Source organism: Leptonychotes weddellii, chromosome 14 (genome assembly GCF_054177405.1).
Source record: "Leptonychotes weddellii isolate Sample4059 chromosome 14, ASM5417740v2, whole genome shotgun sequence".
NCBI classification, from domain to species: domain Eukaryota; kingdom Metazoa; phylum Chordata; class Mammalia; order Carnivora; family Phocidae; genus Leptonychotes; species Leptonychotes weddellii.
This window is the reverse complement of record NC_138382.1, coordinates 78578761-78590275: the sequence shown is the minus strand read 5'-3', so window position 1 is coordinate 78590275 and position 11515 is coordinate 78578761. Positions and strand designations below refer to the sequence as shown.

Sequence of the window (11515 nt, the reverse complement as noted above, 5' to 3'; positions counted from 1 at the left end):
CCTTCTCTACTGGGACACCGCCCAAGGGCAAGAACAGCTGGGAGGAAGTGGCAGCCATCCCGTTAGGAAGCCAGGCTCAGCCAGTCAAGGTTAGATAAGAACTAATTTGTAACTGGTGTCCCTGGGTCGCTCAGTCAGTTAAGCAACCGACTCTTGGTTTTGGCCCAGGTCATGATCTCGGGGTTGTGAGATTGAGCCCCGCATCAGGCTCTGTGCCGAGCACAGAGTCTGCTTGTCCTTCTCCCTCTGCCCCTCCCACTCATGGGCATGCTCTCACTCTCTCTCTCTAAAATAAATAAATAAACCTTTTTTTAAAAAACTAATTAATAGGGCGCCTGGGTGGCTCAGTTGGTTAAGCGACTGCCTTCGGCTCAGGTTATGATCCCAGGGTCCTGGGATCGAGTCCCACATCGGGCTCCCGGCTCAGCGGGGAGCCTGCTTCTCCCTCTGACCCTCTCCTCTCTCATGCTGTTTCTCTCTCGCTCGCTCTCTAATAAATAAATAAATAAAATCTAAAACAAACAAACAAACAAACGAACAAAAAACTAATTAATAAACAGTAATAGGAAAGGCTAGGGAATCCAGGATGGGGGAACTGGGCAGGGGGGAGGGCAGGATCCTTCCAGATCACCCAGTGAAAACCTCCTACGTACAGACAAGCAAATGAGGCCAAGCCAGTGAATGGGATCAGAATGTGCCACCCCAAAATATGCCACTTTGCTGTGAGGACTATTTTGAGCTGAAGGCAACTGAGAATCAACAAAAGTCCTCTGCCCTCCCCTCCTCTGCCTAAAAGGAGAGCGTAAGTTTTCTTTCATGAGCATGGCATGAATTATCCCCCATCCCCATCTGTACCAGGGCAAGAACAACCCCTATCACTGGAGACAGGGAGCCAGCACAGAGGTAAGTCTGTGTAAGCAGACCTTACTAAAATGACCCTTACCTTCCATTAGTTCCCCCATAGATTTGCTAGTCACTTCTCCACAATGTGTCGCCCTTGGCTGAAATGATACATAAGTCTATGATACTCAAGTCTAGCTGCTTCTCTGAGTTTTCACTGCCTTTCTGTGATGCCCCTGTACACATGAAACTTAAAATATTAATAAAAGTGCGTGCCTTTTCTCCTATTAACACACTTTACTGTCAGTTTAATTTGCATGTCCCAATCACAAAACCTAAGAGGATGGAAAAAAATGTTTCCATTCCCTACAAAGGGATTTTGAGGTCTCCCTAGTGGCAGGTGGCACTGTAGAATCCTGACTGTGCCTCCAGGGTTCTTTGCCAGGTGACATCCAGGAGAGCAGGGCATTGAGAGGATGCTGAGCTGTGAGCAGAGACATCTCCTTAGACAACGGTGGCTTCAGTGGGATCCGGAGGGGTGGGCAGTGCTCGGCTCCTGGAATCAGCTCCCACCTCCCCACTTGGAAAGGCACTGGGGAGGCCGGTGGGCTGCAGGTTTCCCTCTAACTCCAGGGACAGCATACTTTATAGGAGTGGGTGTCTCTGCTGACCCCATGCCCAGTCCCCAGGCTCCTAGATCCTGGCTTGAATTTAAGAGACATCAGTTGCTCAAACCAACGATACTCCACTGTCAGGGGCCTTGGGTCCTCCAACAGAGCCGCCGGGTCCGGCTGCGGTGCGCAAGGCCCCAGCTGACCACTCACCACTGGCCCCGAGCCAGGCTCAGCCCAAAGGCAGGGAGCAAGTGGGGAGGAGTCGGCCTCAGTGACAGTCGGCCTGTGTGATGGGTGGACGGTGGACAGAGGGACGGACACTTGGAGCAACACCGAGGCTGACTGTGGTCTGTCCCTATCCATGCACGCTGTGAATAGCGTCCTCTCCTGCATCTAAGGGACAAGACAGCATCTGCCACGCCATGTGGTCCTCCCTCGCTGACATCTGGACTCGGTCATGCTCATGGGGCCCTCCCACGAGCATCCGTGGGGGCCCCTGGTGGTCGCCCCATCTCACACAGACCTTTGGGGACTGGGTCTCCAGAGCAAGCTGGGGTAGAGCCGGCAGAAGTCAAGTGGTCTGGGGCTGGAGCCAGGGGCAGAGCAGTGGTTCCTACATCTGGAGTCGTGACCGCGTGGCAGAGGGGAGGGGCCGGGAGGTGTGGAAGACCATCCTAGTCCATGGAGAAAGACCCCCGTCCTCTGGGGCCCCAGGGCCACCAGCTAGAGAGAAACAGCATGGCACAGAGTCTTGTTTGATGCCCATCTGAGGGGTCCTGAGGTGACCCGGCCACACAGAACGAGAACCCCCTCCTTCGGCCGCTGCTAACCCTAATCCACACAGTCTGAAGTCCACCTCAGCGCTCACCTGCTCTGTGGGCGGGGCAGCCCACCACATGGCCCCAGCCCCGCTCCGAGGCCCCAGAGCCTGGCTGCCCGCCGCTGTGCTGCCTCGGAAGCAGACCCTAGCCGCCTCGCCACGTGACCAGACCCAGCCACCGGCCCCATCCACACACCCACCCAAACCGTTAGGTCCATACTCTCTGGGCAGCGTGCCAAGTCCTAGGGATAAACGTCCATTAGGACACATACACACACATGCTCCTAGTTTCTCCTGTCCACAACTTAGCCATCTGATGACTAGCTCTTAATCTGATTGTGCTCACGTCGATATTCATTAGAGCCGCAGGAATAATCAACACAGGAGAAGAAACGAGCCAAGCGGGCCAAGAAGCCCCAAGGCTGCAGTACCCCAAAGCTCCACTAGGCGTCACAGCGAAATTGTGGCGTCCTGGGCTCAGCCCGCGTTCTCCAGCTGCAACCCGGTGTGGGTCCGTCTGACCCCGGGGGGCGCGTCCCCTTGACAGAGGGAACCCAGGAAGGGTTCCTTTGACAGGGGGGACAAGGAGGGTCCCTCTGACCCGGGGGGGCGCATCCCCTTGACAGAGGGAACCCAAGAAGGGTTCCTTTGACGGGGGGGGGGACAAGAAGGGTCCCTCTGACCCGGGGGGACGCATCCCCTTGACAGAGGGAACCCAGGAAGGGTTCCTTTGACCCGGGGACCTGGGACAGGTCCCTCTGATGGTGGGGGGACCCCAAGATGGGTCCTTTTTGACCCGGGGATACATTCCTTTGATCTGGGGACCCCAGACCCAGGGGGCGGGGAGTCCAGGGTGAGTCCCTTTGACTGGGAACCTGGGACGGGTCCCTATGATCAGAGGACCCCGGGGAGGGTCCCTCTGACCCGAGCAAGCCCTCCCGTTCTGTTGCTTGATTTCCAAGAAGGAAGATGGAGTGAGGGGAAATCGAGGCCCAGGAAGCTCTCATACTGAGGAAGGATCGATGCAGATCCTAATCCCGGGTGCCGTGGACAGCAGTCGTCGCTGGGAGACTAACGCGGGCCGCAGGGCCCTCTGTGAGCCGAGCACAGCAGCCTCCGTGGGGGCCTCGCAGACACCACCTGCCCCAGGCTCAGGGCCGCGAGGGGGTGCCGCTCCCCAGGTGTGTACATGGACACAACGAGGAGGTGCTGTGAGAGGTAACAGGGCCGGGCGGTGTGCACAAGGAAGCTGACGCTCCAGCCGCCATCTGCAGGCGTGAGGACACCAGCCACAGAGCGGAAAGACACGCGGACACCCAGCGAGCTGAGCGCTAAGCCACCCTTACCCTCTCTCCGGGGTCACCCACTTGGCCAGTGGGGCCCATCGTTCCCGGAGGTCCTGGGAGACCCTGGAATTAAAAACAAAATCAGGACCGAATTCAAAGATACAGCCGCAGGGCAACACCCCGTTCCTGCCTCGCTTCAGGGGAGGATGAGAGGGGCAGTGCTGGGCCTCAGGGGCGGGGTGCGGGGTGTGGTCTGCAAAGGGCAGTAAGTGCCCCCCTCTTTTCCATCCCCCACCCCCAAGCACCTCCCACAGGCCTGAGAAATGAAACACGACACTCACCGCGGGGCCTTCAGGGCCTGGCGGCCCCTCCATGAGCATGCCCTGGAAAAGACAGGAGACAGTGTCTGAGACCCCAGGACCCCATCCCTCCTGAGATCCCAGCATGAGCCTGGACCCCCGGCAGGCCCTGCTGGTGAGGATGACACCGTGAGGACCACAGACTCGGACCTCAGGGAGCATGCCCAGCAGCAGCCCGAGTCCACGGGACACTCGGCCGCCCTCCTACATAAGCCCCTCACCCTGTCACTGGCCCTCACAGTCTTCACCCCCAAGCAGGAACCTCCTGCCCCCCACCCCATCAGCCTGGACCCCAGACAGGCCATGTGGGTAGCAGAGGGGTCATCAGATGCAGCTCCCGGGCCCGGGGGGGGCAGGGTGCCCCCACTCCCGAGCATCCACTTCCAGCCCCTTCCCAGAGTAGGACTCTCCTCTCTCCCATCCAGTCAACACCAGACCGGGCACCTCCAACATCCTCTGTGTCTCATGCCCCTTCTGGGGGCTCTGAGACCATGCACAACCATGCGGGAGGGAAGGGGTCTCCTGCCCCCCGCAGGGATTTGCTCGCTGAGAACACAGCAGGAATGGCATCTGGGGGTCCTGGGACCAGCCAGGTTCTGCCTGGCCGGGCCAAGTAGGCTTTAGCCACACTCGGGGCCAGCAGAGTGGACACAGCGATGCCCTCCTCCCCAGTGATTCTTGAGACTGCCAGGACAGGGCTCGGGGGCAGACCTCATGCTCCCTCTTCCCCCAAACCAGAGAAAGCAGATTGCTTCCCTCCAGGGATGGTGTGCGTCCCTGTGCCCAGACTTCCCTTCCAAAGTGAGTGGTGCTCTTGACAAACATGGCGTGGCCTCCCCAGGGGGACAGGGGAATGCCCAGCCGAGGCTCAAAGACCCACGCTGGTGAGGGGCACCGGGCTGCTGGGTCCTCCGACCCCCAGCCTCCCCACCAGGGCTCCCCAGTCCCTGCGAAGATGTGTTTACACAGATGTGCACTCAGAGGAATATTTGTACTCAAAATGTACACAGACAGCTCATGCAAATAGCTTTCGAATTTCCTCCTCGGACAAAAGCAGCTGGGGAGGCTCAGTGGCAGAGCTGGTATCAAGCGAGAGACCTCTGGCCGAGGCGGGGCCCGGGGCCTGCAGCTGTCTTCCCAGACACACTGGCCGATGTTCTCAGGGAGCTGGGGCGATGCCGACCACGGATCTCCCGGGAGGCTGGGCCAGAGCAGTCCAGGGCAGCCTGGGAAGGAGGCCGGACGCCGGAATGAAGGAGCCCAGCGCAGGGAGTCAAACCTGTCGCCAGGAACCGGACCCGTGGCCATGACCGAGGAGCGAGAAAGGTGTCGTTGATGAGGGAGAGTGGTGGTCTTCCTGCGAGGTGCTGGCCCGGTCTATACCCCAGCAGGATGTAGACGCCAGTCTCAAAATTCAGTGGAGAAGGTATCTGTGAGTGATGATCTTGGCCTTGGCCCAGCTGAACACAGCTCTCAATGCAGGTGCATCCACCCGTTAAATAGCACACACACAAAAATGTTTCTTCCCAACCACAGTGGAGAGTAGAGACAGTGATTCATATGCCTCCCAAGGACATTCACCGGGTACCACGAGACACGGAGTCTGGGGACCGGTCCCTGGAGTCCCAGGACGCCGATAAACCCAAATCCCCTCAGCAGAGAGGTCTGCTGCCCTTTGAAGGAGCCGCTCATCCTGCTGACAATTTACAGGAGGTGCGGCTGCAAGGTCTAGAGGGAGCTGGTTCCAAGGGCTCCACAGACAGGAGCCCCTCTCCCCAGAGGGCAGGTTCTGGAGCAGGGTGGGGACAGAGGAAGCAGCAGCCACTCCGCCCTCTGCGGTCAGCGGTCAGCTGCGAGACCCACGCCGGCCGGCTCCCCGGACTCAGCCATCTGTTTACGGAGTTAAGACTTTGAGAGCATCTCTGGGTTGAGAAATTCCAACTATTTACATGGCGTCCCCAGGGGCCCGGCAAGGGCCCAGAGGACTCGAGGAAAGGGCTGGGGACGGGGCAGGACTGAACACTGGGGCCAGAGGAGGGAGCCCTCCCCTCGCTGTGTCCGGATGCCTCGGTTTCCCTCCCGAGATGAGGTGGACCTGTGTAGACACGCCGTCTATGCTGGGTTGGCTCTCCTTCCTCAGTCCCTCCTCCGCCCACCCCCACCCGAGCGCCTGGCAGCCGGGGCACCATGGCTCTCCTCCCGGAGGCGCATCTGGAGGCTGCGAGGGGACAGGAAGCGCGCCCAGAAGGTGCGAGCCTAGCCCCTCCCTGGCACCTGCCCGCGCAAGATGCCCTGCCAATGAAGCCATGCAGGCCTCACAAAAGGTGCCCCAAGTCAAGAGCAGGTGCATCTGGGGACCAGAGTGTCTGGGGAAATGTGTGGTCAGTGAGACCAGCCAGGCTCAGGCCAGCCCCCGCCATACGACTGTGACACAGCGGCTGTCCTTCTGGGGTGCCCCCACCCCAGCTGCTGGCTGCCCCGCGCTGCCCCCCTGCTCACCCTTCCCCTGTGTCTGGACTTGGTGTCAGGATTTTTCATGTTACTGAGCAAGGGGTCACCTGGCGCTGGCCCCACCCCCTTGGCACCTCTGCACCCTTCCCCTGCACCCCCATCCTCCACCCTCGGTCAAGCTGTCTTCCTTGAACCCGCAGAAAGCCCTGGAAGGGCAATGTTCTCAGCCTGAGACAAGGATGTGTCCAGGGACCACAGCCCCGTGAGGCTGACGGGTCCCATCCCCAGACAGGCCGGGAGGGAAAACCACAAGGGGTTGCCTTCACCATTATCCAGATGCTTCCATGGGCCGGGCATGGGGCCAAACCGGGAGGGCTCCGCTGAAACTCTGCCCACTGGGCGTTCCACCCCAGAGATGGCCCATGTCCCATCGGCCCCGGACACGGGGCTTCGGGTCTCTCTGGGGGAGACCAGCAGTTGAGGTTCTAAAAGCACCTTCCCAAGTCCACGGGAGGATGGAGGCCACAAAATTCCCCATCCCAGGAATCCAAGGTCAGAAGGCGCTGGGAACCCTGACGTCCTATCCCAAGCTGAGCCACCAGGAACCACCCTTAACCCAGTTCCGCCTTGTGACCAGCCGCAGGGCAGGACACTGGCCTCCTCCCTCCGGCGCTTAGACGACGTGGCAGGGTGGGCCTTGGCCAGCCCCTCCCCGCCATCGTGTCCACAACAGCTGCCCGGCCCACACCGCCAGGGTCACCACACGCAGCTGCGGAGCCCGCCCCACCCGGCTGATCACGTGGTGCCTCGCTGGCCTGCTCAGGGCCTGACCTCGGCAGCTCTCAGGCCACGGGGTGGATCCTGGTGCTCCCAGCCAGGCTCCCCAGGGGCAGAGGACATGGCAGCAGGGAGCAGCGCCCTGCGCCCCCGGAACAAGCCCCCTCCCCCCGCCCCACTCCATCAGTAGCCATTGCCTCTACTCCCCGTGATCCTGCGCCCAGCGGAGCGAGTTTCCCAAGCTCCCTGGCCACCGGACAGCCCGCCACGCTTCACCAGTTTCCACACTCACCCCACACGGTGGCCACGCCGGCCCAGGCGGCAGCGTTAAACCCCCCGCGCAGACGCACCCAGATCCGAGGCGCCCCGCGAGCCCTCTGACCCCTCCGGAGGGGCTCCCCTCCTTCTCACGAGCTCTGAGTCTCTCCCCCCGCTGACAACAGCCGCACGCAGTGAGAGGCTCAGACTGCAAGTGCACAGCACAGCGTTCTCACCAGCTGGAACCCCAGGCAGCTGGCCCTTCAGTCAAGGTCTGGAACATTCCCCTGCCTGAGCCCTTTTCTCAAGCCTTGGCAACAAGCGGCGTGTGGTGTCCGCGAGGGGTCCCACGGGTCGGGCCTCGACCTGCATCACCCACCGCCCCCCCCACACACTGATTTCAGAGAGGGGACAAGAGAGCACCCTTACCGGTTCAATGATGGCAGGCTCTCCCTTCTGACCCTTCTCCCCTCGTGGTCCTTCAATCTGGATCGCAAAACACAGGTGGACAGAGAATGAGCAGAGGAGGGAAAGGAAGGCCCCTTCTCACGGCCCCGGGGGCTCACCAAGCAGGGGCCGCTCACAGCCGGCCCTCCCCGGGCCCCGAAGGTGCAGGCGGAAGGAGCCCCCACAGCCCCTCACCCCTTCGTAGATGGTGTCCTGGTTGGCGGGCATGCCCGGCCCTATCTCCGACGGGGAGACGGTGGGGTCGTAGTAGGGGTCGTAGTAAGTCTCGTCCAGGTTCCGGATGGTTTCTTCAGTAAACTCCCCTTCCAAGTCGTCCTCCGGAGGCAGAGCCGGCTGGGAGGGAGGGGGCAGCAGGGGTCACTGGATGACCATGAGGAACTGGACAGAGACCCCCTCCCTGCCCAGTCCCACAGCCTGGGGATGCCAATGACGGGGCCTCCCAAGAGCCCAGGCGAACTCGCGGGGGCCACTCCTGGGCCCCAGTGGCCTCTTCACGCATCTTCTCTCTCGTCACAGGGAGACTTCACCCCAAACCCCACAGGACCCCATAGCAAGCTGGGGCTACACGGGGACCGCACGCTGTGGGGAAGTCAGTGCCATCGGGGGCTCCGGCCCAAGGCCTCGTGGTCTTGGGGTAACAAGCCCCCAGTCCCATCCCGCTGACAGAGGGGTCTGGACCCATCAGAACCAGGTGTCTGCTCTGTGCTGTCAAGAATCTGGCATCACGCAATGCCGACTTTGAAGCATTTGCTGTGTGCAGTGTGCGGTGCTCGACTCCTCCCCATCCGAAAGCTTGCCAACAACCCCTAGAGGAGGACCTGTGAGTGCCCCTTGTGAATGACAACTGAGATCCAGAGGGGACGAAACTCTCCAAAGTCAGTGGATGAGGCTCCGAGCCAGGTCTGCCCAGCAGGAAAGCCCTGGGCACTAGGTCGTACCGGGCACTAGGGGGCCCCACGCCTCCTCTGCCGGTCCGGACCCCCCCCCCGCTCGTGCACCTGTCCTGCCTGGCCCCCTCAGGCCACAGAGAGGGACACTGCAAACACGCAGGTCCTCGTCCGCCCCCACCCGAACCCCGAGAGCCCAGGCAGGCGGGGCTCATCGTACCCACTTCGCAGATGGAATGCAGACAACAGTAAGACAGGCTCAGTGAGTCGGGGACCCCAAACCTGCTCAGCGCCCCTGGGGGCTGGGCTCTGCTGGGCTGGGGGGCAGGGAGCCAGCCCAGGACCCCCGAGGTCAGAGCAGAGAAAAGAGGGAGCCCCGAGCACTCCCCCAGCCCCTGCCCCCTCCCCTGCCCCAAGCCCACACGGAAGAGAACCAATTACATTGGAGGAGTTGCCGGTGCTGACAGTGCTGGTGGGGACCTCGGCCCCTGCGCCAAGGTCAGGGGACTGGTCGGGGTTCTCGAAGCCCTCGTTGTAGTTCATGTCATCGTAAGGGGCGGGCGTGTAGTAGTCCTCGCTGGGCATGTAGTCGTAGTCCCCGATGCCGGGGTCCTCCTCCTTCCCGGCCCCCTCGCTGGCGTCGGGCACCGGAGGGGCTGCTGTGGTGGGTGGGGTCTGCTCCTGAGAGCGGGGAACAGGGCGGGAGTCAGGGAGGTCTGGAGAGGACCCCCAGCACGGCCCCGAGGCCAAGCAAGGGCCCTGCGGACTCCATCCAGGCCGGGAGGAAGCCAGACCCAGGGCATGCTGTCCATGGCCTGAACCCCCGATCCTGCACTGGAACGGGCAAAAGGAAAAGACCTCAGATGCCAAGCCACATGCCCCCCTCATGCCTACGTCTGCTGGTGGCACGGCGGGTGGCGAGCCCGCTGCCCCACCTCCCCGTGGGCACAAAGCACAGATGATCACCTGGCCCCCAGGGAACTGGCTCCCTGCCGAGCTTCCAGCCACCCCATCCTGGCCTCCACACCAGCCACGGCGTCCTCCCCACCATGGCCTGCAGCTCCCGCACAGACCTCGGCAATCTCTGTGGTCTCTCTAGCAGCTTCCACGGGCTTCTTGGTGGGGGTGGGCTCTTTGCCCGGGTCCTCCGTGTCCTCGTAGTAGGGGTACTCATAGTAGTAGGTATCACCTTCACCTTCTCCTTCCGGGTACTGAAAGCAAATCGGGGCCACGTGAGGAAGGCGGGACCCCACCAGGAGCTGCTCTCCTCACCGTCCAGGTTCAGCCAGGAAGGGGGGAAACCAGAAAGCCTTGGTTTCGAATGGGCCTCCACCTGCTCCAGCTCTGTGGGCAGCTGAGGCAGCCCCATGGGAAGCATGAGGGAGGGAATGGGGGGCTCAGGGCCCTTTCAAAGAAAGTTGAGTCCTAAAAGGTGCAGACGTTCTGATCTTTTAGAACCAAGGGCCAGGACAGCCGCCAAGCTGTGGGGACGGTCCTGTGGCAATGCTGCGGTCCCTCAGAATCCCCTGACCCTCACTGAAGCCCCAAACCACAGCGACAGAGAAGGTCTTGCCCCTAAAATGGGGACAGGGGCTCGGCCAGGAGGCCTTGGCTGCAGGGACTCAGCCCGGGCTTGGAAGCCCTGCCTGGGCCAAGGGACCCCAGCTTCATGAGGGCCACCCTTCCTTCTCTTCTGACCGGTCGGGACAGAAGGAGGCCAGGAGGACTAATGACAGCAGGGTGAACATGACAGAAGCCGAGCGTCCCCTGAGACCCGGAAGCAGGAGAGGCCTTTCACTTGGAAATGGTGGAGAGAACTATAAGCAGGCTGAACCACAGTGCTGCCTGGGGCGGCACAGGACAAACCTCGGATTCTTGCCCAGAGGGTTTATTTTAAAGGGGGGCCCCATGGCTTTTGTGTCCCTCCACCCCCTGCCTGCCTGCCGGACCCGCCCCCTCCCAAGGGGTCTGCCTACAATCCCACCATGAACCCTGGGGGGCTGACTCACGTATTCGTCTGGGTTGGGGTCCTGTGACTGGGGCTTGTCAGGGACAGCCGTGTCACAGTCGGGGCTATAGTGCTCGCAGTAATCGTAAGCTGCCCGGTGGTCCGAGACAAAGAGCAGCTGCTGGATATCACCCTGGAAAAGGACAAAAGCCCTTGAATAAGTGGCACACAGGGGACTCACATGGGGATCCGGGAGGCCAGTGGGGAGTAGCCCAGACACGCCTTGGGAGGAACTTGTCCTCAGGACCAGCCTTCCTCTCAGCAAGCTGCTACCTCCAATCACCACTCAAGCTAGGATGGCCTGCCCATCCACCCACCCACCCATCCACCCATCCACCCACCCATCCACCCACCCATCCATCCACCCACTCATCCATCCACCCATCCATCCACCCACCCACCCATCCATCCATCCATCCACCCATCCACCCATCCATCCATCCACCCATCCATCCACCCACCCACCCATCCATCAATCCATCCACCCATCCACCCATCCATCCACCCATCCACCCATCCACCCACCTATCCATCCACCTGTCCATCCACCCACCCACCCATCCAACCATCCACCCATCCATCCATCCATCCACCCATCCGTCCACTCACCCACCCATCCATCAATCCATCCACCCATCCATCCACCCACCCACCCATCCACCCATCCACCCACCCATCCATCCACCTGTCCATCCACCCACCCACCCATCCAACCATCCACCCATCCATCCATCCATCCACCCATCC

The 11515-nt window shown here is 61.3% G+C and overlaps 1 protein-coding gene across 1 annotated transcript in view; it reads right to left on the bottom strand.

The window, feature by feature from the left end:
- The window catches only part of COL5A1 (collagen type V alpha 1 chain), a 150733-nt gene that overhangs the window by 76554 nt on the left and 62664 nt on the right, over nt 1-11515 (bottom strand). The window contains exons 6-12 of the mRNA XM_081802663.1: nt 10770-10901; nt 9834-9971; nt 9202-9441; nt 8048-8206; nt 7835-7891; nt 3902-3943; nt 3621-3683 (exon numbers count right to left, since the gene is read on the bottom strand). Coding sequence (XP_081658789.1) covers nt 3621-3683; nt 3902-3943; nt 7835-7891; nt 8048-8206; nt 9202-9441; nt 9834-9971; nt 10770-10901 — 831 coding nt within the window. The remainder of the gene's footprint in view (nt 1-3620; nt 3684-3901; nt 3944-7834; nt 7892-8047; nt 8207-9201; nt 9442-9833; nt 9972-10769; nt 10902-11515) is intronic.